Source organism: Lepisosteus oculatus, chromosome 25 (assembly GCF_040954835.1).
Source record: "Lepisosteus oculatus isolate fLepOcu1 chromosome 25, fLepOcu1.hap2, whole genome shotgun sequence".
Lineage (NCBI taxonomy): Eukaryota > Metazoa > Chordata > Actinopteri > Semionotiformes > Lepisosteidae > Lepisosteus > Lepisosteus oculatus.
Window position 1 is genome coordinate 9,122,277 of NC_090720.1, and position 23,426 is coordinate 9,145,702.

The 23,426-nt window shown below is 49.3% G+C and overlaps 1 protein-coding gene across 5 annotated transcripts in view; it reads right to left on the reverse strand.

The window, feature by feature from the left end:
- Positions 1 to 127: 127 nt before the first annotated feature.
- Positions 128 to 23,426, reverse strand: part of klhl21 (kelch-like family member 21) — a 36,918-nt gene continuing 13,619 nt past the window's right edge. Inside the window, exons 1-5 of one of the 5 annotated variants that reach the window (XM_015337059.2) lie at positions 22,878 to 23,052; positions 9,807 to 11,059; positions 7,571 to 7,976; positions 6,679 to 6,751; positions 128 to 5,309 (exon numbers count right to left, since the gene is read on the reverse strand). In XM_015337059.2, coding sequence (XP_015192545.2) covers positions 4,986 to 5,309; positions 6,679 to 6,751; positions 7,571 to 7,976; positions 9,807 to 10,833 — 1,830 coding nt within the window. In that variant the 5' untranslated portion in view covers positions 10,834 to 11,059; positions 22,878 to 23,052 and the 3' untranslated portion in view covers positions 128 to 4,985. Of the gene's footprint in view, positions 5,310 to 6,678; positions 6,752 to 7,570; positions 7,977 to 9,806; positions 11,060 to 11,585; positions 13,782 to 20,922; positions 21,551 to 22,525; positions 22,740 to 22,877; positions 23,053 to 23,426 lie in introns of those variants that run through there. The other 4 variants (XM_015337057.2, XM_006641920.3, XM_015337056.2 and 1 more) reach the window with 4 other exon arrangements.

Below are 23,426 nucleotides of genomic sequence, written 5' to 3' on the forward strand. Positions count from 1 at the left end.
TGGCAACTAGTTTCTTTATGGTTTATCAGCTATAACACGGTCTCATGATCCATAACTTAGACTCAATAATAAAGTCCAATTAAGGCTGTTGTAAACACCATGCAAACAAAAAGTACTCCAGTTAAAAAACTGTCTTAATGAAAACATTTATTTTAAAAGGTAGAATTGTACAGGTTGCCACATAGCAGACAACACTGCAGGCTGTGTACAGTTATTTATACAGGGCTGTGTATAACTGCAGCAGCTGTAACACTCCTATAAACAGCTACTCTGATGGGTTAATCTTCAAAGTTATTTAGACAGCTTCAGAAGTTATTTCTCAGTAAAGCACTGATGCATAACGCGTTTCTTTGCAGAACTAAGTAAAACACAAGAATGGCAGCAATTTCATAGCAGGATCATAGTTAACGGATCCTCATAAACACTGAAAAGGTGGAATCCTCATCCCCATTGCAGAATCATAAGATAAGATCACTTTATTGGCCTAATGCAATTTCTCATATTAGGAATTTGTCTTTTCGCATACCCCAGCTTGCTCTCCCTGAGACATACAGACAGGGAGAGAAGCTCGGGGTCAGAGCGCAGGGTCAGCCATTTATACAGCACCCCTGGAGCAGCTGGGGTGAAGGGCCTTGCTCAGGGGCCCAACGCAGTAGGATTCCTCTGCCGGCCGCGGGATACGAACCGGCAACCTTCCAGCCACAGGCGCAGATCCTGAGCCACAGAGCCACCGCTCCGCCCTGCTCGGTGCAAAGAATCGTCCCTTCTGAGTAAATCAAATGTTTCTTTTTCCAGTACAGGCCAGAGTGCACACTGGACGAACCCCAGGAAGTGAACAGTGTGAGCTAGACACTGAATTCCGTTTACCTGTTCTTCCTGCAGGGCTCACATCAGCCCAGTGGCCTCTGGCTATTTTCTCTGTCCATAGTAAACTTTCCCCCTCTCCGTCCAGTTCTCTCTGCAGACAGGCCTTCAGTAAAATACTGGTGGGGTGTCCACACTGGACAGAGGGCAGGGGTTGAATGTCAACACGGACACATCCCAAAACACTGCAAGTAAACACACGGCCTAGTGAATGGGCTGTCCCTGCTGCAATCTGTTCTGTGAAATACCTTACCAAAAACACTGCAGGTACTGCGCAATTAAAATAAGTTGCTCTGATTGGGTATAAATACAAATGGGCCATTGCATCATCCATAATCTAAGCATCATGTCACGGGATTACCCAATGCTCACATGCAATTTAAACTGCTAAATTTAAACTTCATAATTCCCACTGCTTGGGCAAGTAGTTGATGTTGAGGTGTGTCAAAGGTTTTTTTAACCTTGGTTTATGTTTGGCCACCCTCCTTTTAGTCACTCCCCATGGAAGGAAAAATACAGGTTCTACTAGCCAAGTGAATGTTTCGCTTGGAATGGGAGAGAATATTCCCATGGCACAGCAGTCACTTGTGAAGCTTTCACTAGTTGTCCAATCTAGATGCATCTTTACAGCTTGTTTGGCACGGCTCAAAACCTTTGGTTGTTGAAGTGCGTTTCTTTATAAAGGGTAACTGCAGTCACAATTTCTCAGACCGGTTATTAAATCTCAGGGAACAAAATAAATTCATTAATGTTATAGAAAAAAAATGATACATTTTGAATTAAGCACAAAAATGTGAAAGTCACCATATTATCGCAATCTTGCATTCGAGTTCCCACTAATTACGACACGATGCATCTCTTCCTGCTCACTAGTCTCAGTATTAACTAATATAACGTGATGTACAAGCGAATAAACACAGGTGGTACAGCAGATATTTCACTGCAGAAACATTCCAACGTAATATGCATGCAGAGTTAAGAAGTTAGTACTATTTGTCATCAACACTGTCTCAAAATCAAGAGCAATATTTCTGTTGGATGACTATTCACAAGCCTGCTAGTTTACAATGTAAACCAGATGCATATGTCACTGGAAGCCACAAGTCCCGTTGCCTCGTTCTGAATTGCACAATATGACACCACACATTTCTGGAAATTAGGTCTATTCTGTGATGTAAATTGGAGGTTTTATGAGTTACTGCACAGGTTTTACTTTTATTGCAGTTTGAAATGCACTCATCAAAAGCTGATTCTTTCTAACCCCGAAATATGAAAAAAGCACTGCAGTTCCCCTTTAAATTAAAAATGTACATAAACCGTTTACTTAATTGAATTAATAAACCAGTTTGTTTGGGGATAGCATGGTGCGCTAGTACTTCACAACCTTAAGGTCCCACATTTTGACCGGGGCGCTTTCTGGGTGGAGCTTGTATGTTCTTATCACATCTGCATTGGTCTTTTCCAGGTGTTCAGGTTTTCCTCCTGCCTGCCAAGGACACGCTGGCTAGATCAATTGGTGCCTCTGATTTGTCCATGTACAGTATGTGTCCCGTGACACACTAGCGCCCCCTCCAGGGTGCTGCAAGGTGCTTTCATCCACTGGTAACAGGGATGAGAGATCCCAGCAACCCCTTGCTCAGAGAGAAATGGCTGAAACATCGCGGTTTTCTGCCAGCCTCTCAAAACACGTCGCTTTACGTTATAAATTCAGAAACCTGAGATGAATCCAAACTCGCACAGAGGAGCACTAGATGGAGGGCTCTGGTTTGTCAGTGCTGTTAAAAGGCAAAGTTAAAATTCAAGTCATTGTGTCGTCAATAAATCCCTGTAGCAAAAGATATTCACTGCCCTTTATGTAATTACAGTCTTTTTTAAAACCATTCTTAACCATCCTTATTTATAGCCATGATTATTGCACACTGTGTTAATGGACACGATATATAAAGGATCTTTGTTCTTTTGGAAGGAATATGGGCTCATTCAACAACTGGTGAAAAACCTGTAAACTTACACCAGCATATCAGCTGCTGAGGCAGGGAAAACAGCCAGCGGCTGGGATGTCCAGGGAAAGGCAGCCTGGGCCTTGTTTTGTAATAAACAGAATCGGACCCTTTCTGATTAGGACACAGGATTATCCAAAGGTAAATTTAGAGGGGTGTCACATGAAGATCCACCCATCATCCGGGTGGGGTCGGAGCCTATCCCGGCTACCAGCGGGCACAGGGACGCCAGTCCACCGCAGGGCAGATAGAAACACACCCACACCCCAGGGTCAATTTTCCCAGAAGCCAGTTAACCTACCAGCACGCCTTTGGGCTGTTGGGAGGAAATCAGAGCATCAGGAGGAAACCCCATGTGAACACGGGCAGAACATGCAAACTCCACACAGACAGCAGCCAAGGTTTGTAATTGAACCCAGGGCCCCAGCGCCGAGATGCAGCAGTGCTGACCACTGTGCCGCCCACATGAAAAGATGTAACCATTGTCAATGCTGATCGCTAGTCACGCACCATGTTATACTGCACAAGTAGCACTATGTGAAGACGGTGCTTCATAGTCACAGGTACAGCTCATTTACAAGGCACGTATTTTCTTCTAAAAATACATTCTGCCATTCTATTGTCTAAAGAATGACGCAATGCAGGCAAAGTATTACAAATAAAACAGTTAACACCAAACAGATGAAACCGTGCTGCAACTGTGTGGGACTTTTAACTTCAATGCAAAACACACAGCACTGAATACAAGAACTAACTGCTTCCAGTTACCCACACAGCGCCAGTTCTTTCTTCGGGAGTGGAAGGAGTTTCAGGCACACTTCATCCATCCTCACAGAACAACAACAATCCCATTTGAGAGCTGTGGTGAGGCATCCCAGCTCCTCTTTGCAGGATGCATTTTCAGCTAAGCGAAAGAGTGACTGACAACTACCCAAGACAGTTAAATACATAAATAAACTTCATTATAATACATATTACATAGATATAAAAATAAGTTATAAAAAAGGGAAAGTAATCTTCCTTGTGGTTAGCGCTCTGACTCTATAGGTGCCACATGCAGGCTGGCAGGTTTCCGTTTCTGTCCAAACTGTAGCCAAGCTGAGTGTGTTGGCAAGTGGGATACCGAGGACGAGGACACGGGCCAGCAGAATGAAACGGAAGCATAGACCATCCATGGTCTCCACCCAACGGTAGCCAATACCCGCAAGTTCCCAGTATTTCTGCTTCATTACATGTCCGGATCGGCCGCCGCTGATGTCCTGCTACTCCAGTGGTTGGGTACGCAACATCAGGGCGTGCTCAATGGCGGGACCGTCCGCGGTATTCCGGGGATACATGCAAAACGACACGGATCACTTTTGAGTATTCCGGATTTGCAAAGCCCAGCTGTGCACGCTCGTCGAGGGGGAAAACGAGCCGCGGAGACTCGCTCCCCGTCTTGTTTCCAGGGTTTTGTCATAAAACCGGCAAAGAGTTCCGTTCTCGGTGGGAGTCGAGGCTCAAAAAACGAGATCTGGTGTTCCGACGACGACTGGGCCAAGTGCTTGATTTTTTTGGGGGTCAGTCATTTTGGGTTGTTTGGTTCGGAACGCTCCCTGGTCGGAAACAGAAACCTGCCGTGTAGTTAGCTTGTGATTTTCAAGACTGGGTGCAAAAAAAGAAACGTGGTAGGCCACGCGCTACACCGACCGAGGCTCTGAGTTCAGAAGAAGGAGAAAGCCTGTTTGGATTAGGAAGGCGGGAGGTTTCTCTCGCATGACAAGTGAAACTCTAACAACACGATGGCCCAACCCGATCCAGGGCTGGAGGAGGTTTTTGGACCATCGTCACTCAGTCTGACTCGGGGGCCACAGGTCTGCCACACCCAGGATATGGTCATCAGCGGGACAGCAGAAGCCCCAGGCGCCTATGCGGTAAGCTATAAGCCGTGTGGCATCAAGAGCTCACAGCTGCACTTAGACTGGCGTAACTCTCCTCTGTCCTGCGGGCAATCAGTCATGTTCAGCCCAATCAGAACACCGACAAGCGCTTTTTTGGGGAATCTCCGCACGGATGGGGAATGAGGGCTGGCACGATGAGAGCGTTTTTTGGGGTAGGGAAGCCGGGGAGAGGTGGCGGGGCTCAGTGAGCGTGGTTTAGGTTCTGGTTGTGGTTCTGGTCCTGGAGGGCCAGGCTGCGCAGGTGGTGCCGGTGCAGCTGGATGGCGTTGGTCTCCGCCGGGTCCAGCGCGGGCTCGAAGGCGCTGGGCGCCTGGGGCATGAACTGGCGGAATATGCTGACGCTGCCGTGCCAGAAGGTGGGCTGGGGCAGCCGGCCGGCGGGGCTCCACCCGCGCGCCGCGGGGTCGTAGGCCTCCACCACGTCCGACAGCTCGAAGGTGTTGTCGTAGCCCCCTGAGACGAAGAGGCGCCCGCCCAGCGCGGCCACGCTGCCACCCACATGGACCTAGGGGGCAAAGCACAGCCGTCAGCTACTGCAGGGGCCGGGGTGGGAAAAGAGAGACCCCACTGTGGGGCAGATCGTCCAAGAGGCCAGTGCAGCACTAGGGGCCGAGTCAGAAATCTGAACTGCACACGGGGCAATGAGCAGGCATTACTGATCACCCAGCACTGGCCTTGCCACGCAGCTTTCAGTGGCTTGATCTGTCACGGAGACGGCCTCACTCCATCTCTTGGTGGTGCAAAAATGAAGAAACATTTTAAATCTGACTGCAAGGGATCCTGAGAACTGTGAGCACTTCTGTCACTGTGTGACCCCTCGTGTGCCTGCTGGACAGTATCGCTGTATTACAGAGAGGAAAGGGGCTTCATGTTGGTACAGCACGTGCCCCGGAGGTCCTGGGTGATTTTTTTAACATCCCCCAACATCAGAATGACAACATTCCGACAGAAATACGGGGGCTGGCAGGAGCAACAAAATATAATTTAATATCAAAATCATAGACATTTCAGTTTAAAACATTCACAGACTGAGCACTATCATCCACATTTCATTACATTCAAGGCTCTTTTGCTCCTGTCTAAAAGCAGTTTTCAGCATCTAAAGATGCTCTGGCTACGTCACCCTGTTAGTGAAGAACTGCTTACCCAGCAATTTACAACAACCAAATGAGCTGTAACTTATACGTTTTTCTAGGAACTTGCTCCTAAGATAAAGCAAAGAGCTGCTCTCCGAGTAACCCAAGCCACTAAAGTTTAAGGAAAACCTTAGTAAATTAATTCTTAGAGCTCCGATTTCATTGAGACTTAAGCTTGCCTTGAATCAGAGGCAGTCTGCTGGAGAGCTGTAGTCATCTATCACAGTAAAGACAAGGGGTGGGCATCAAACCTCCACTTCTAATTGCTCCTTTCAGAACTATTTCAGAAACTTAAACTTTTTGAAGATTAAGATTTGCACCTCTCCTTTGAAACTGCACTCAAAGACCTCATTCCAGTATTTCATTTTAAAAAAAATTAAAAGTCTTATTCATTGAGCCTGCTTTGTTTTTATCTCCTGCAGTTTCACAGAAACATGCTCAATCGACCTTTCACAGCGAACATCTCTTTCTCAAGGACAGAGCAACAGTCAGAACATGAAGCAGAAACGCAAATGAACTGGGTGAACTTCTTAAAAGGAGACGCCTGTGTGGAACACGATCCGTGTCTATCATAGCTGTTAAAAAGCAGAATTCTGATTTTTAAACATTTTCCTTTCAAAACTCAGTAGCCTGCAGCTTTTATAGGTTCAATCTTGGGAACCGCAGTCATAACGACAAATTAAAGTCTCTTCATTTCAAGCATGGCTTCTAAAACCGCTCTCTGGGCCTGATGGGTACCTGTGTCATCGGAGGGATCTTGTCCCACTCGTTCTTCTGGGGGTTATAGACATCAACGTCCGCCGAGTCGTCCCTGGAACGCAACAACGAGACTGAGACCTCGTGGCACATCAACACGCCTCTCTCCACCACTCACACACTGCACGGCTCCCGGACCACACCCCCGCAGGGGTGAGAACCCCCAAAAGCAATATCGGCAGTATCACACAGGAGTGAAAACAGCACAGGAACACAAGCGGCTAGAACACAACGGGTTTCTTTTAATATCGTTTAAGCAGTTGTGTTGAACAGAGCAATAACAGGTTTATCTGTATCTCATGAAGTCAAGCGGGCCAATCTGAAGGCATTAAGACTCCCGGTCGCTCACACCGTTCAGGAGCTCAATACTCCCGGGCTCCAGTGCAGAAACAGCTCGAGGAAATACAAGCGCATTTTCAAGTAGAAGAATGTTTTTTTCTGTGAGCACAGGGGGTCTCCTCTGGGTATGCAGGTGTCCACTGAGGTGAAAATGGAAGGGTCTGGCGATGCAGAGAGAAGATCAGCTTCTGGAAGGCAGCTGCTGGAAGTATTGTGAAGGACACCAGTCATCCTGGCTCCTCACTGTTCTCCCCCTTCCCTCTGGTGAGCGTTATGGGAGTATAAAGGCATGAACATCCAGACTCAGAGACAGCTTCTTCCCTCAAGCTGTCAGATTACTGAACTCTACCCCCACCACTGGCTCACACTGATGGGGTTTTTTTTCTCTAAGATGTATGTTATTTAACTTGTTGTTGTTGCTGCTCTGTGTTTGTTGTCCTTGTATAGGAGCATACATGCAAATAAGCCTTTAAATCGCACACGACAAACTAAAACCGAACCGAAACGTTTGCAGAGCCGGAGACCCCGTTGTTACCTGACGAAGTAGATCAGGCCGTTGAGGGTGACGGTCTTGGGAGCGAAGGACCAGGGGGGCAGCTGACCGCAGTTGACCAGGGCCCAGCGGTCACTCTGGGGGTCGTAGCTCTGGATGGCCATGGTGTCCTGGCCGGCCAGCGAGCCGATGGCGTAGAGGCGCCCCCTGCAGGCGGTGGTGGAGCAGTTGTCCATGGGGTGCAGCATGGGCTGGAGGGGCTCCCAGCAGTCCAGCACGTGGTCGTAGCGCTCGGTGCTGTCGGACGCCACCACGTGCAGCTGGCCCTTCAGCACGCAGGAGCTGTGGTACTCCCGCGCCTTCAGCATGGGCGACACCTCCGTCCACTCGTTCACGCTGGAGTTGTAGCGCCACACGCCGTCGTAGAGCCGCGAGCCGTCCGAGCCTCCTGCAGGGGCACAGACCAGCGGCTCCGGTCAGCACACGCGAACTCCTTCCTGCTCCACCCCACCCCTCGTCACTGATCGCTTCCCGAGCCCGAGCCCAGACAAGGTGCTTGGAAAATGGGGAACGGCCGCAGGACAGGCTGGGCCAGTCCGGACCACAGGAGGGGGGGAGGGAGGTCAGGGCGAGAGGGGCAAACACGAAAGCGAAGGCAGGGTCAGCGGCCAGATGCAGGCGAGCCGACCGGTCAGAGGGGCCAAGCTGAAGAACGAACAAGAACAGCCCTACAGGTCCGAACCACCTGAAAACGTCCCTTTGGGGAGGCCAATCATCACTGTGCAGGGAGAACGCCTTCACACCGAGAGAAATTCGCTTCTGAAGCCAATGGAAACATTTTGGGCCAGGATTTTCTCCCGTCTCCCATCTCCCTTCCGACTGGCAATTCATGTACACAGGATTCCCATCCCTGTTCCTGCTCACTATACACATTCATGGGCTTTTTAGAGCTACATGGCATTTTCTAAAAAGGTTGGCTTTTGACTTAATGTCTTTAAGGTTCCCTTCAGTGGCAAAAAAAAATACCACTCAGAAATTTCAATAACTGGTAATAGCAAGCACACCAGCCTGGCTCTTAAACCAAGGGAAAGGGAATTATAAACATTCAGAAAAGAACAGATAAAGCTTTTGATGGAAATCTATAGGTTCCTGAAATGCTACTTCATTCTCTACGTTCATTCTGCAGACGTCTGCTGTGCACTGCTGCTCGGGAGCTGCGACGGTATCTACTACTGGAGGATCAGTGTGTTGTTTTGGGAATTTGCCACATGGCATCCATTTTTAGGGATGTGCAAAGAGGACTCTTCGGTAACAGGCCCTATTTCCGTGCTCCGAGCCCTCCTTTCTCTGAATCACACTAGCAGGACTGCTGCGCGGGCAGCACAACACTTTTGGGAAGTGCGAGTCCAGTAACTTCTTTGGCAGAACACTGTGTCCCCCCTTCCATCTCTCTCTCTCTCACTCACACAGCAGGACAGGAGCAGCGGTATTTATAAACCTGCTGCCTGCCCCTTCGTCACACAGAGGCCTGGGAAATATCACAGCTTCCACATCAATCCAGTGGAACACAAACAAAGCGAGTCTGCAGTACGCTCCCTGACGAGCTCACTCTGCACAGGCAAAAACAGCCCCATTTTGTGGAAACGCACCGCCAATACAGAACACATCCCTCCAATCGAAAACCCATCACATGAGCGCATTATTATTTGGAGCTTCTAAAGGCTCACATTTCTCATCAGCACAATTCCATTCCTTCGTTTTCTTGAATATTATTAAGGCACGTGAAAAGGTATCGATCACCACGCGATTGATAAAAGGTCAGCTGCCCAAAGGTTAATAATTTACCGTGAGCGATGACCTGATGTGAACGGGGAGATAATCGATTTGTTGGGGGCAGCACAGCGTATTGTGTGAACTGGTGGACCCATGGCTGACTGGCTGTGGGTTCGAGTCCCAGCCGCGGGCTCTGCTGTCCTGCCTTGAGTGAGTCACTGTACCCCAGCTGTGTAAGTGGGGAGCAGCACCGCTGGGGGGTAACTCTGCAATGGACTGCGGGGGGGATCATGTGCTCCAACACTACAGAAACCAGGCCGGGAACAGCAGAAAGGCTGAAGGTTACGTTCCTCCAATTTGTTCAGCCTGGACTTCACCCTGACTAGATCCTTCGCGGCCAGCGCACAAACAGAGCAAGGACCCTCCCGCAAGGAGCCCCGCCCCCCTCGAGTCGCGCGGCCGCCGGTCCGAAGCCAACCCGGACCACCGGCCCGGCTCCACCTACCTGTGACGTACATGTCGTTGCCGAGCGCCGAGATGCTGTAGCCGCCCCCCAGGTGGTCCGGGAACTCGGCCAGGTAGCGCCACTGGCCGGTCTGGGGGTTGTAGCAGTCCACGGTGACCAGCTCGTCGCAGTCCTGGTCGCAGCCGCCCACCACCACCAGGATCTCGGCCAGGCCGGTGGAGGGGCGCGGCCGCATGCGGTGGCAGGGCCGGTCGTGGCGGTCGTACGCGCAGGACTGGAAGGCCCGGGCCTCGCTGACCAGCCGCAGGCAGGCCGGGGACAGGTAGACCAGGGGGTCGCTCTCCACGTGGGCCAGCAGGTAGAAGCGGCGCACGAAGGGCAGGCGCACCTGCTGCAGCAGCTCGGGCCAGCGGTGCAGGCGCCGCTGGGGGTCGGCCTTGACCCAGCGGGCGGCGATCTGGTAGGCCGTCTCCTCCTTGTCCACGCACAGCCCGTCGTCCGACACCAGCTCCAGCAGCCGCTTCCAGGGCAGCCGGGCGAAGTCCTTGCCGCCGGCCAGCTCGGCCACGTTCCTGAGCGCGAAGCGGCGGGCGCTCTCGGCCAGCCCCCGGCAGGCGTAGGCCTCGGCGAAGTCCTGGATCTCCAGGCAGTTGGAGACGTCCAGCCGCTGCTCCAGGAAGGCGCAGCAGGCCTCCTTGACCGAGGGGAACTGGAAGAGGTCGGCCGTCTTGAGCAGCAGGTCCACGTTGTCCTGGCTGACCGTCACGCGGCCCGTGTAGCAGAAGTCCAGCAGCAGGCCCAGCAGCTCGGCCGACACCTCGTGCAGCTCCACGCAGTCCATGGCGCTCTCCCGCAGCGTGCCGGCGAACATGGCCTTGAAGTAGTTGCTGGCCGCCGCCAGCACCGCGCGGTGGCAGGGGAACTCCCGGCCCTCGGCGCGCAGCGTGACGTCGAAGAACTTGCGCTCGGCCCGCAGCTCGTGGATGCCCCGCAGCAGGTTGAGGGCGTGGGCGGTGTCGAAGAAGGGCAGCGTGGAGGGCTGCGTCTGGACTGCAGGCTTCTCCATGGGGAGGCCTGGGGGGTGGGGGGTTGGGGTCTCTCTCTGAATCTGTGCTGCTCCGGATCTGCTTCCTGGGCTCTCAGAGCACCGCGCGCAGCTGGGGGGTCAAACGCGGGCCAGTCAGCGTTTCCGCCCCTCCCGATCGCCCCGAAGTCTGAAACAAACGACTCCGTCCACTCCCCAAGCACAGCGTTCCGCTGAAATAAGAGGCGTCCCCACAACAAGCAGGCTTCTGTAAAAAAAAAAAAAGGAAAGACGAGGTCGTTAAGTGAAGATCCAGGGTCGTAGTCGGACACTACAGCAGGAGGGGGAAAATCTGCCTTCTAGGGATCAGCGAGCACTGTAACAGATGATCGCTGGATACGTTACAGGAAACTCTGAAGGCTCCGTTCACAACAAGCAATCGGTCACGTCTGACGGGACTCTCAACAGACCGCCGTCTTGAGAAACAACACAGAGGATTAGTTCACATGCACGTTTTCGATACCAACTTAAGCAGCTCCCCCCCAGTTTTTTGGCAATTCTCTCGATTTCCCCCATATCCCTCGTGTTTTAATACCAGCCTCCATACTTATCATATAATCCGACCCCCGTATGAGAGACCGAGAACAGAGCCTGCACACGGTGAGCACAGTCTTCTCGCTTGAGGCAATAACACACTCCCCCTAGAAAAACATACCGCGGCCAGAAATGTTATCTCGCGCAGGAACCTCGGTTTTTCAGGCTGATCCTTTGGCGGTAATGTCAAGGGTAGTTACCTGCGAGACCTCGAGTGGACTTCTGTACAGGACCACAGGAAAAATAAACTCTCGGCAGGGAGAAGCAGGACGAGACAGTAAGAGTGACCAGTTCCAGGGCTCTTCTTTGAAGAAAGACAGCTGAGCTGTCCGGCAGGTCTATAAATACCCTCGGAGACAGTGACCATTCCTCGCGGAGGTGGGGCTGGGCTCTTCTTACTCGCCTGACTTGAGCAGACAGGAAGATGTCGTCACCTGCAGCCCCCCTCCCGGTCTCGGTGAATCAGTCCTCCTGAGTAACAGCTCGTGTATCTTAACCCCTGGAGACTTGGAGTCGCCGTGCTCTTACCAGAAAGGGCATGATTGTCTCAGACCAGAAAACCCCAACAACTCTAGCACACAACTCTCTGAAGCTCACCAGGCTGCACTTGATCCAAACTAAAAAGCAAATTAAGCGAGCTAGCATAATTAAAATGACCTAATCATGCTAGCACGTAAATTAACAGTACGGTAATTGCACACTCTCTCAGCGTTTCAGATGAACCGCCCTGTTAACTCGTGCTACACTACAACCCAGTATCTACAGTATTCTATATCCTGGTAAACTCCAACCCACGTTATACAATCAGGCCCGAACTTAAAATCTTTTTAAAAAATGTCTAGAATCAACCCTGATCGAGTCACGTGGTTCTGTACTACTAAACTGCAGATTTATGACGCGTCATCCATTATTCCGCAGCACGCTAACTGCTAAAATTGGAAAGCAGTTCAATCAGAAAGGATCTCGGCGCGTTGAACGGGGAACAAAAGCCACAGTGTCAGCAGGGAGGAAGGTTCTGGAGGAGCTGCCTCTGTGACCTGCCCCGGCCTCACATTTCAGCCTATAAATATCCACGGCTCTGGGCAGAATCCCCGGCCCAATCACAGAGACCTCTGCCCTTCTCCACGTTCCCCAGCGCAACGCTGCTCTCCGCGGGTTCGGTCGGCAGCCTGACCTTTCCGGGGAAAAGGACCAAGTGCCGAAAGGACTCTAATCCAGTGCAGAGCTACTGTAGCACAGAGCGAAGGACTGCTTGGTGCAGAAGCAAAACGCACAGCGCCTTGGCCTCCTAAGGCTCGTCAATGAACCCTCAATACACGCTGGCAGCGCGGGCTCCCCCACACTCCCAGTCCAGCGGTTCGGGTACCAGCTTCCTGGCTCAGCATCCGCGGCAGACTCTGCGTGAGGTACAAGGCTCCCATCTTTCCAGGCTGGGGGGAGGCCTTTCCCCAAAGGGACTCCCCCCCGTTCCAACATAAAAATCGAACGGAAAGCTGTAGCAAATACAAAGACGTCCCCCATGACAACACAAATCCTAACACGTTATCAGCAAATCCACAGATTAAGTATCGTGGGATCTGGTACACTATGAAGACGCATCATTCGCGACTGAAGAGGAGGTGAAAAGTTTCCCTTGGTTTTGGGGACCCCCTGGATAGACCCCACAACCTCCAAGGATTTCCCAGAAAAAAAACAAATAAAGGAAGACCTGTATCAGAATCAAGACAGTCCGTTCACAAAACACCCAACTCCAGCAACTCATCTGCTACCTGAGCGATATGTAATGATAAAGGGAAATGATTTTGTATTCAACGTTACCAGAAAACGTGCACATTGACAAACCTCTAATCTATTTTTATTGGCATTAAAGAGCACCTGATAGACAATGGAGCACACTACAGAAGAATTAGGTCTATATAGGAAGTCTGCATAGTCTGAAGGCTTGGTAAAGAAAGAATTCATTTCAAGACAGGAGGCTATGGATGTAAGCCTCCATTCAAAGCCCTTTAAAACCCACGCGCCGACAAAAAGCATCTAAACATAACAAGCTAACAAAACTCTACGGAAGGCTGCTGCAGCGAGAGAATGCGAGGCTGATTACAGTGATTGAATTGAAGCGATTTGAACGGGAAGCATCAAGGATCCTACAGCAGTCACAAAATTAAAAATCTCAAAAGTGCAGTGAGCCAAGAATCCCCTTCACAGAACTATACTCCAGCTAAGAAAAATAAAACAACCTCTTCTTCGTTTTATACTGCGCATCAGGCAAATTCATTTCTGGGCGGAATGTGAACAACAGAACTACGTCAAGGAAAACTGCCGAAGATGAAGGAAAACGGAGTCTTAACTACTGAAAAACAACTACAAAGGTTTACCAAGAAAATGTGCACATGCCACACACGGACAGATACATCTGACAAACGTTTTAAATATTTTTGAAATCGTAATTAGAAAATCAATGCCTTGTAGCAGGTGTGAACGCCTTACAGAATGAATGCAGACGCACATCCAAAAGCCCCCTGTTGCACTGTGAAACAAACCATCTCCAACTGCACAGCAGCTAGCAGAGAGCAGAGCACAGCCTCCTTCAGATCCTACCCAGTCAGGAAAGCACAGCTCCTACGAACTCCAGGATGCCTGGCACGTGGCTGTGACCGAGCTGATATTTTAAAACCAGGAAAGAGGAAGGCACATTTCAGCTGCAGTTTATAGGAAGTCGTTTCTGGTTTGACAAAGAGAGCTTGTGGACCGCCTTCTGAGGCCGTCTAAGGGCTAGTATCTTCTGGCACCTGCTCCAACACGACTGCCTGGTTAAACAATTCACTGAATTATTATTTTTTAGGTACAGACATATACAGGAATCGTCAGGAGACCTTTCACAGATCCTTCGAGACATACACCCATCTATTTTCTAACCAGCTCATCTCATTCAGGGTTGCCAGGGTTGCCCATTCAGGGTACAAGGCAGGGCACACCCTGGATGAGATGCCAGTCCATCAGTGTTGGAAAGTACAGCCACACGGAAAAACTCCCCGGAGCCCATTCAAAAGCAGTTGCGCAATTAGACTGACTATGTGGCAGAGCTCAGGTGAAAGGAAAACAAGAGGACACCGGGCCCCGCAGGAGAGGAGGCCGAGAATCTGAGTCTAAGGCTAAATAATAAAGCTGATCCCTCCCACCGATCTGGCTCCGACAGTCTCGCTGGCTGCCAGCCCAGAAACACACTCCGCAGATCCCGACAGCAAAGTCCTCAAACAACCTGGGCAGCGATGACGTCACAGCACAAGAGGAGACCTGCGCGGCGTCCGCACAGAGACCGAACACTGTGCACAAGCCCCCAGGAGCAGGACAGCGCCACCTGACCATCAGCCACCCCCTACAGATGTTCCCATCCGCAGGGGTCACGGAGCGCAACGATCCGATCTGAACAGTTGTCTCGGAGACCATTTCCTCTTGACACCCGGCGCCAGAACGCGCCATCTCAACACCTGTGCAGCGGTGATCCCGGTGATCAGGCCGGGATCAGGACTCTGGAACACGTCAGACTGCGAGGCATGGAACTAGCAACTCTGGTGACACAAGATGCACTTAACTGCGGTGACCTCCTACAGCGCCTGATTTAAAAAAAAATATCTGTGTAATTTGCACATGACATCTATTGAGCAATTCTAAGTTACAGGCTTAGTTTACAGGGACACCAAAATTGGCAGGGGACAGAAAGAAAGCGATCCAGCCCTTGCAGTGGGATGGAGGCCTACGGCGGCTGGTATGGCATTTGTTTACTGGGCGAGCAGCACGCAGACAGCAGTGTCTCCATGTGATGACCACGGCTGCCAGCCCACAGAGCGCATTCTTAGCGTGCACTTCCCCAAGCGGTGCCAGGGAGAGTTTGGCTCCACATTCCACTGCCCTGGAGGTGCTCGCTCACCAGGCTCTCCTTTACCCAAGGGGCTGCGGACTGAGTGATGTATCGGCTTCATCTACACGTGATCCTTCAAGAATCAGCTGGATGAGATCCTCCAGTCAGGACAGGAGGCACTTCTCAACCTTAAGGGTGGTGGGAGTGTAGAACAAGCTGCCCAGCTGTGTGGCTGAAGCCTACATCCTGTGATCTGTCAAGAAACAGTTGGATGAGATCCTTGACTCAAGACGGGAAGCACTTCTTTACCCTAAGGGTGGTGGGAGCGTGGAACAAGCAGCCCAGCTCTGAGGCTGAAGCCTACATCCTGTGATCTGTCAAGAAACAGTTGGATGAGATCCTTGACTCAAGACAGGAAGACAAGAGATTCTCAAAACAGTTTTGGGGTTCATGGGAGCGGGGTCACCAGATCCGCTTCTCAGGGGTCTTTTCAGAAGCAGCTAGAAAGGATCCTTGGACCGGTGGGCTAATGGCAACAGTTATGCTCGTTCCTTTTCCTTTGTAGCTCAAGCTCCAGATCAGTGTTTGAAGCAGGCATTATCTGGGACTGTCTAGGAGTTTTCAGTTTAATAGCCCAATTGCAACTTATTTCTTAAACATATCACCGATAACAGATTACGTACACCTTACGATACTCAGAACGCTCACTGCAATTAGGGAGCTGCAGTACTGTCAAGTAAGACTTTTTAAATGTTATCTAAATGAAGGTCATATGTGGCTGGAGGGGAGACAATGAAAGCCCAAACTGGCCGTTACACCGCCCCACAGCCACCATTATCACACCTCGAACCTCCACTCTTCGGCAGTTCCCCCTCTCACAGCTACAACCACAAAGTCAGACGCTCTCCTCCACCTCTTAAAGGGACAACACACTTACAAGCCATTTTTTTTTTCTGCAGAAAGAAAGAAAGCCAACACCACATTCAGGTCCATATTAGTTATGTCCTTACTCAGTCATAGGACAAGATTTCCAAGGCCAGACTGTAGAGCAACAAAAATAACACCTCGCATCTCGAGCATTCAACAAGGATTAGTCACGTCTTGGGCAACCAACCATACAGTAATGAAAAATACAAATATCTGAATAAATTGATGACCTGAAAATGTTTTGCCATTACGCTCAGAATTCAACTTGCTTTACTTGAGTGTCCTGAATAATGTAAAAGCCAATCAGATCAGTATAGCCCTTCCCTATACCAAAGCTAACTAAAGTCAGTGAGGTCTGTCCATCAGGGGTCCAACGCTTTGAAAAACAGGTTGCCAGCAGGACATTTGTGGTGTTTTGATAAAATGGGAAGACAGAGCTGGACTTAGTTCTGTCCCATCAGAGAAATTTAATAGCACCTTTGTTGTACAAAGACTTTAGTGGGTCTGCTGGCTGGTCCTGGAGATGTAACTATGCTGAGTAACACGGTTCACATGTGGAGGGCTGGCACCATGATTACCCACCCATACATGTTGTATGAACGAACACATGCTCTGCAGTTCAGTTTGAGTCAAAAGCGTATGACATACTGTATACGGTCAGCATCACAGCGTCTAAATCTTGGAAACACAATCATTTTAGGACAGCCTATCAATCAGAGACACTGCCCTTGTGAAGTCCAGAGCCAAAATGCTCAGAAAAATAACGCCCTTTGGCAACAGGACGCTTATTTCTGTAGAGGTTTGTGGAGATATGTGGAGATTGTGGCACATGGCAGAACAAAACCGGGAGATGGGATGCCAGTCCATTCCAAGGCGCACGCACACAGGTAAGAGTCACCCATTGATTCAACCAGCACGTCCTTGCAAGTTGAGAGCAACTGGGTAACCAGGTGAACACAAGGCCAACATGCAGACTCCACACAGAAGGTGCTACAGTGTGGAATTTAACCCAGGACCCAGAAGCTGTGAGGCACCAGCATTAAACACTATGCCGTCACATTAATACTCCTACAGGTTGTCTAGATGCATTAATCAATACTTTTAAAGATTAATACAGTTTGGAAACAAACAACATTACAAATAACACCAGGCTTGAACTAAATAAAACAATCTCTCAAGGTCTTCGCCTTAAATACAGGCCCTACACTAAAGGATGCAGGATTAAAGGATGAACTGCTATAAGAGAAACGACAATAAACTGGTCTTATGCTTTAATATTCTATTTTTAAATATATTATAATATATATTTTTAATATACCAAAGACAACTAAAGCAAATCCACCTTATTCTTATATGGATCAATAAGGCATGTGTCTCAAATATATTGAGGCCCAGCATGGAATGTTTTAATGCCTAAAATATGATGTATAACTTAAACTGAGCTCTTTTATTACAAGTAATACAATGCAGATTTGGAATAAAGCTATCCTGCTATTGTTTAATAAAATTAAAAGGAAAAAAACACATCGTGAACAAGCCATAAAGAATGCCCATCTGGAATCCAGCCTGCAAACAAATACCATTGAATTAAAAACAGGCCGACTACATGTGACATCCACTACCACTGTAAACAGCACAGCACCAGCAAAAAGAAAGTGCCCCCTGCTGGCAGTACTTTGCCTGGCACAGGAATTTGTAAAAACATCTTTTAACAGTTTACAAATAATTCCGTTACTCTTAACCAGATTACAACGCCAGTTTAAGCACTGCTGCTAGATCTGACATACTAGAATGCATTTTAATTTGACTGAAAAGGGAAAACTGGATCAAAAGGCACAAAATTAGATTAAAAAATACTCAAATGCTCACAAAGAAAAACTCAGGCCTTAAGTATATAAACCTATTTTCTTTAATATAGTCTAAGTTTATGTGATACTAAAAAGGCTCAAATCAAGAAAACCCAGTTTAACCCCAGTTTAGAAATACAATAATTATAAATAAAATCTACTATGAACCACTGAACTGCAGGTCCAATGTGCTGTAAAAGCACATTCGGAGCATAAATGTTATTTATAACAGGGTGTTACTGTTTCTGGGGATCCTACAGTACCCTCAAACCCATCTTCCAGCACCCCTATTCCCCACCACCCTGGTCAGTCAACTTGTATTGTACAACTGGTCACCCTTGTTCTGTCTGAAGGCGATTCTTACTGTAGGCCTCCCACGCGAGGCCACACCCCTCCTGCCTGCCCCACTGTATCCCAGGATACCCTGACGCAGGGCAAGAGGCCTGCAGGCTGGGGCCCGGCCTTCTCCTGCTGCCGATCTCTAACACAGGCCGCCCCAGAAAACCACACGGCACCAGCACAGTCAAGCACAGTCCACTTGCCCCTGGACACACACAGGCACCTGGGGCACCGAGCCAGCAGTGGGAAAGATCTCATAGATTAGGGAGCTTCAGAAATCGGCATGTAGTGGCTTTCGGGTAGGAATTGCTGAAGCCATACAATATTTTCACAATGAGAAAGATCTAAAAAATACACATTTGACTGTCCTGCACACTCATTCTAGACGCTTGCTGGGGTGACATTCTTGAAGTTCGATCCAAAACTGTACAGTTCCACGTGTCCAGAGTAGCAAGAAACACGATCTCACCTGCCCAGCTCTGCAAGACGAGGCTGGGTCTAATAACATGGATACAGGGCACATCTGGATAATTCACTTGTGAACCACAGCTGCAACCAAACAACTCCACTGACTGACTGTGCCAACAGAACCCCTGGCCACCTAACTCACCCTGGCACCAGTGTTTAAAATGATAGCGCTCTCACTCGAGTATACCATAAAAGGCACCAGCTCAGGGAGCTGCTCATGGCTTTGCATTCCTTCTGAGGGGTATCTTTGGCACAGAGTGCGAGTAGATAAGAGAACAGTGGAGCCCTGTTAGAAATCCTGAGCTGAGACCGCAGCACGGCGAATCAGAGACGGCACCCGGCCGCACAGCAATTTAATCCACCTCCAGGTTTACAAAAAATGCGTGCACTTGTAAGAAAGCAGGAAGGGAATTTTCTCTTAAGTTCTCCGTCTGCCTATGCAGGATTTCTCAAAATAAAGTAACAAGCACGAAAGCTCCATCATATGTGCAGAGGAAAATAAACCCATAAGACATGAAAGGGCTCAAAACTGCTAGAGCAATGGAATCGGACTTGTGCTCCTACACGACCCAACCCGCCCATCCTGAGCCTATAGGGCAATGACCTGACCCTGCACCTACTAGGCAGCCCTGATGTAAACTGTTGTTGGAGTCGCTGTCACATTAGGGACTCCCAGGAACAAACCCTGGAAAGATACCTTCCCACTAACTGGAGTCGAGATCTCTAGTCCAGAGGCTGTGGGAAAGTCCTATGTCAGCCGGCTGTGACCAGGATTCATCAAGGGGCACAGCAGTCGCAGGGAAGCAGTAAACCACCGGTTTGGGAAGGTACGAGTAGAAATATCATTAGAATTGCCGTTGCACAGTGTTGGAGTGTGTTTTGCCTAGGCTTAGCCTGCCTGTATCCCCGTTTGCAGCCGTCTTGCAGGACATGCGATCCTAACGTCTGGAAAAGGACAGCGATTACCACGTACAGACTAGAAAGAGCTGCAGCTATCTCCCCCATAGCTGGCACTATAAACCCTCATCTGCTGAGGGGGTCATTCCTACTGTCCTCGGACGGACCACTGACAAACATCCAGGCATTCAAGAAACGCCTGGATATTCAGGTGTCTTTCCGTACTCAGAAAAGGGTATTCGGGCATCTTGCACTCAAACTTGAAACGTTTTTTTTTTTTGCAATGTGTCAGGAAAAATGCATAAGGCCCTGCACTGCTCTCACTGTACAAACAGTGAGGACGGGGGTAAAAAGATATAAAACAAGACAAAATCCATCACACTTACAGTAGCTACCCCCCCAGAGCAGTTTGCCTTCATCTTTCTCCCCCAGGCACGTCTGATTGCAAACAAGCCCGGGCAAAAACTTTCAAAACCCCGTTCCCCCTTCTTGTCCTGTTATAACTTAAATATTTAACCTTTAAAAAGAATCATCTTCCATGTTCAGACTTTTCCACCCTTCTGGCCCCTGAATGCCAACTTTGCACATCAGGTGGCAGATCTGCGGCTGCCGTCTGGCTCACTGGACCAGAAATAAAGACTCATTAGCCCTAATTATACGGGACTAAAACTTCCTACAGAAACCCCAAATGCTGCTATTGTAAATAGACGGCACTCTCTACCGTGCTAAACGATCTTTCAAAAACTTTCCGAGTGATTTCTCAGTTCAAATAAGGTAGGACTGTCTATCCGGGGGCGAAGGCGATGTCTGTTTTAGCTACAAAGAATGAAGAGAACGATGATCGTTACCAAGCTGCGTTAATTGTGTCAATCCGTTAAGATAATTAATTAAGACCAAAACACAGGTCCCTTTGTTTCTTTTGACAGCGTAGTTATATAAGCCGAGCACTTAACGCGCTTCAAATATAAAACTTAAACGCAAGATCTACATCAATACGGCCAGAACCCTATAAAGAGACACAGGAAAATAAAACTGTGATCGCAAACGATCCATTAACATGAACAAACGACGAACGAGAACAAGAAACGGTCTGCTTGCACGGCAGACCTGCAATTACTGTACACCACGCAGGCTGACTCCGTCCGGGACCGTCTCACTAAAAACAACAATAACAACAACAACACATTTTCCTTCTCTTACCCACAACAAGAGCGTCCCGGGTGCAGCACCGACAGCGCACACGCAACCGAGGGCAAAATGTCCGTGTTTTCTGCTCCGAGCCCCCTCTCTCCGCTAGGCCCGCTAACGTCTGTCCGGGCACCTCTCCTGCGCCCCGAGTCCCGAGGTATGCGGCCATGCCCGTTCAGGGGCCGGACTCCCCATTGGACGCGCCGGCTGGGCTCCGAGTGACGAGCGGCGCTACATGTTGCCAAATCCGTGAACAACTACAGAGACTCCCCCTGGCCTTCCAGAGCGCTAACGGTCTCGGTGTGCTATTTATGGACCATGACGGGCTTTTTTTGAAACCGTATTCCTTTTTTTTCCCCCTCCTTTCCATAGGATGTGCCTTTTTTAAGCGACTGGGTTTAATCTCTCTCTCTCTCTCCCGCATTCCCTCACCCTCAAAAAAAAAAAACTTGGCTCGTTTCCGACAGCCGTCTGGGAGAATTGTTCCTGAAGCCAAGAGTGTCGGATACACAGCTCGACTTTATGAGCTCATTTCACACCACTGCCAGTCTATTCCGAAATAAAAGGGTGGCAGACTGTTGTACCGCCACGCCGGTATTCTGGCGAGCTTCTCTGCTTCAGGGCTGATTTATGCTACAGGGAAGTGGGGCGGGTGTGAGTGTCAGGCTAATAAACCCCCTTTTTACATGCATTAACCGACAAACCCACAGGGGAACGACTGCCGAGGGCGATAACGGCGAAGCACAACCTGCCCTGGCCCCAGAGAGCCCTCTCGCATTGGGAGCGTTATCTCCGCCGAACACAGGCTGCCTCTACCCCTCCAGACAGCAGGAAACAGCGGCTGGCCTGGAGGATAACCCCCCCTCTCCCAAATACCGGGGGGCCACACTATACCCGCACACTGCTGTCAGATCACGCAGCGTGCTGGCATCTGCGCCCCGAGGTGCCCCTGCGAGCGGAAGGGGAGTTGGGGTTCAAGGAACGGCTTCAGGGGTATCGGGGCGACTCGTGATTTTTTTTTAACACACCGGTGGAGTGGTTTATGCACTGAAGGTGATTTTACCGAAGTGAACGCAACTACCCTGGAAGCCGTGCACTCAAGCACGCCTTAACGTTGTTCTGTCTGCTCTTTCTTGTTCGTTCTGCAAATGCTGTGAGCCCGATCGCTCTAGGTGTCTTTTCTGGGGGGGAGTTGGATGAAAATGTAGGAAAGACACCCGGGTTGTGCTCTGACCACGCATGTGAGAATCAGGCCCTGTTCCGCCCAGGGAAGTCTGCGCTTCCAGCGGCTGAAGTCCCTGATTGGGCTTCTCAGAGCGGTGGGTTTTTATCACATGTCATTTAGAAAGCAAAATCACACTGCATTGAAAAAAAAAAAGTATACTGTGCTAGGTGAAAAAAAAAGATGATCGCTTTTTAGGAAGGCGAAGTATTCCGAGGTACATTAACAGATCGGCATCAGTTTTCACATGACAATAATATCGCTCTTCTCGCGACCAACAAAAGCAATATTTTCACGTCGAAAACCGAAGAAGCTTCATACTTACAATAACGAAAAACAAAGAGAAACATGATTTAAAGCGCCCATCATAAAAAAAAAAACAGATTCCCCCACCTTTCTCAGACTTTCGGCACACCGACAGACACAGGTAGGTTCTGCACTTCGATCGTGTTCGTGGACGAGCAGGGAAAACTCCTACATCTGAATAACTATGAGAGCTTTCTAGGTTTACAAAAAAAAAACACAATACAAAAGACGCTACATAAATGCGTTGAGAAAATAGTTAATTCTCGCGCAATCCATACACCCCGGAACCGCGAGCGTGGAAGGATAAATCCGTAGAGCACATAAGACTGTAGGAATTCAGAAAGGGGATTATTGCGCGCACATATGATCGGCTAGTTATTGATTTTATCACCTGAATGAAATATCATTGACATGTGTAACTTTAAAAATAGAACCTTACTTATTTTCCTTAATTATTTACGCCCTACGATTTCCACGCGGGTCCGGTTTTTACAGTTAGAAAAATCGGTTTCCCCTCCTTCTTCCTCCACAATGGTTTCTTCTGATTAATATGCAAGCAGCGGGTCTGCTGTGACGTCACAGACCGGGTTACTATCCGCTGGGTGGATGTCACAGAGCCATAGTTCGGCTGGCGTGTAGCAGCAGGAGTGATACTTTATTTCTGATAGGGATTTCGGACATCTCTTTATTTTTCCCCCACCCTTTTTTTAACCGCTTACAGCCGCCGTCGGTATTTATCGGGAATCTTTAAGGAGTAAAACTTTTGAAATGTTTTTCTTTACGTCCACGGACGGCTCGACGTGGTTCCTGGTCAGTCATCGACTCCGCCAGTGGACAGTCCGGAGGACCCAGCGATTTCTTTGAAAGTCTCTTTTTTTTTTAGATAATAATTTTCAACGAATTCATCTTGTATCTGCGCCTCGTGATGTATTCTACCCACCGAGGCGCACAGAAGGGCTGATTAGAGAAAACCGGAGATCAATCGGCA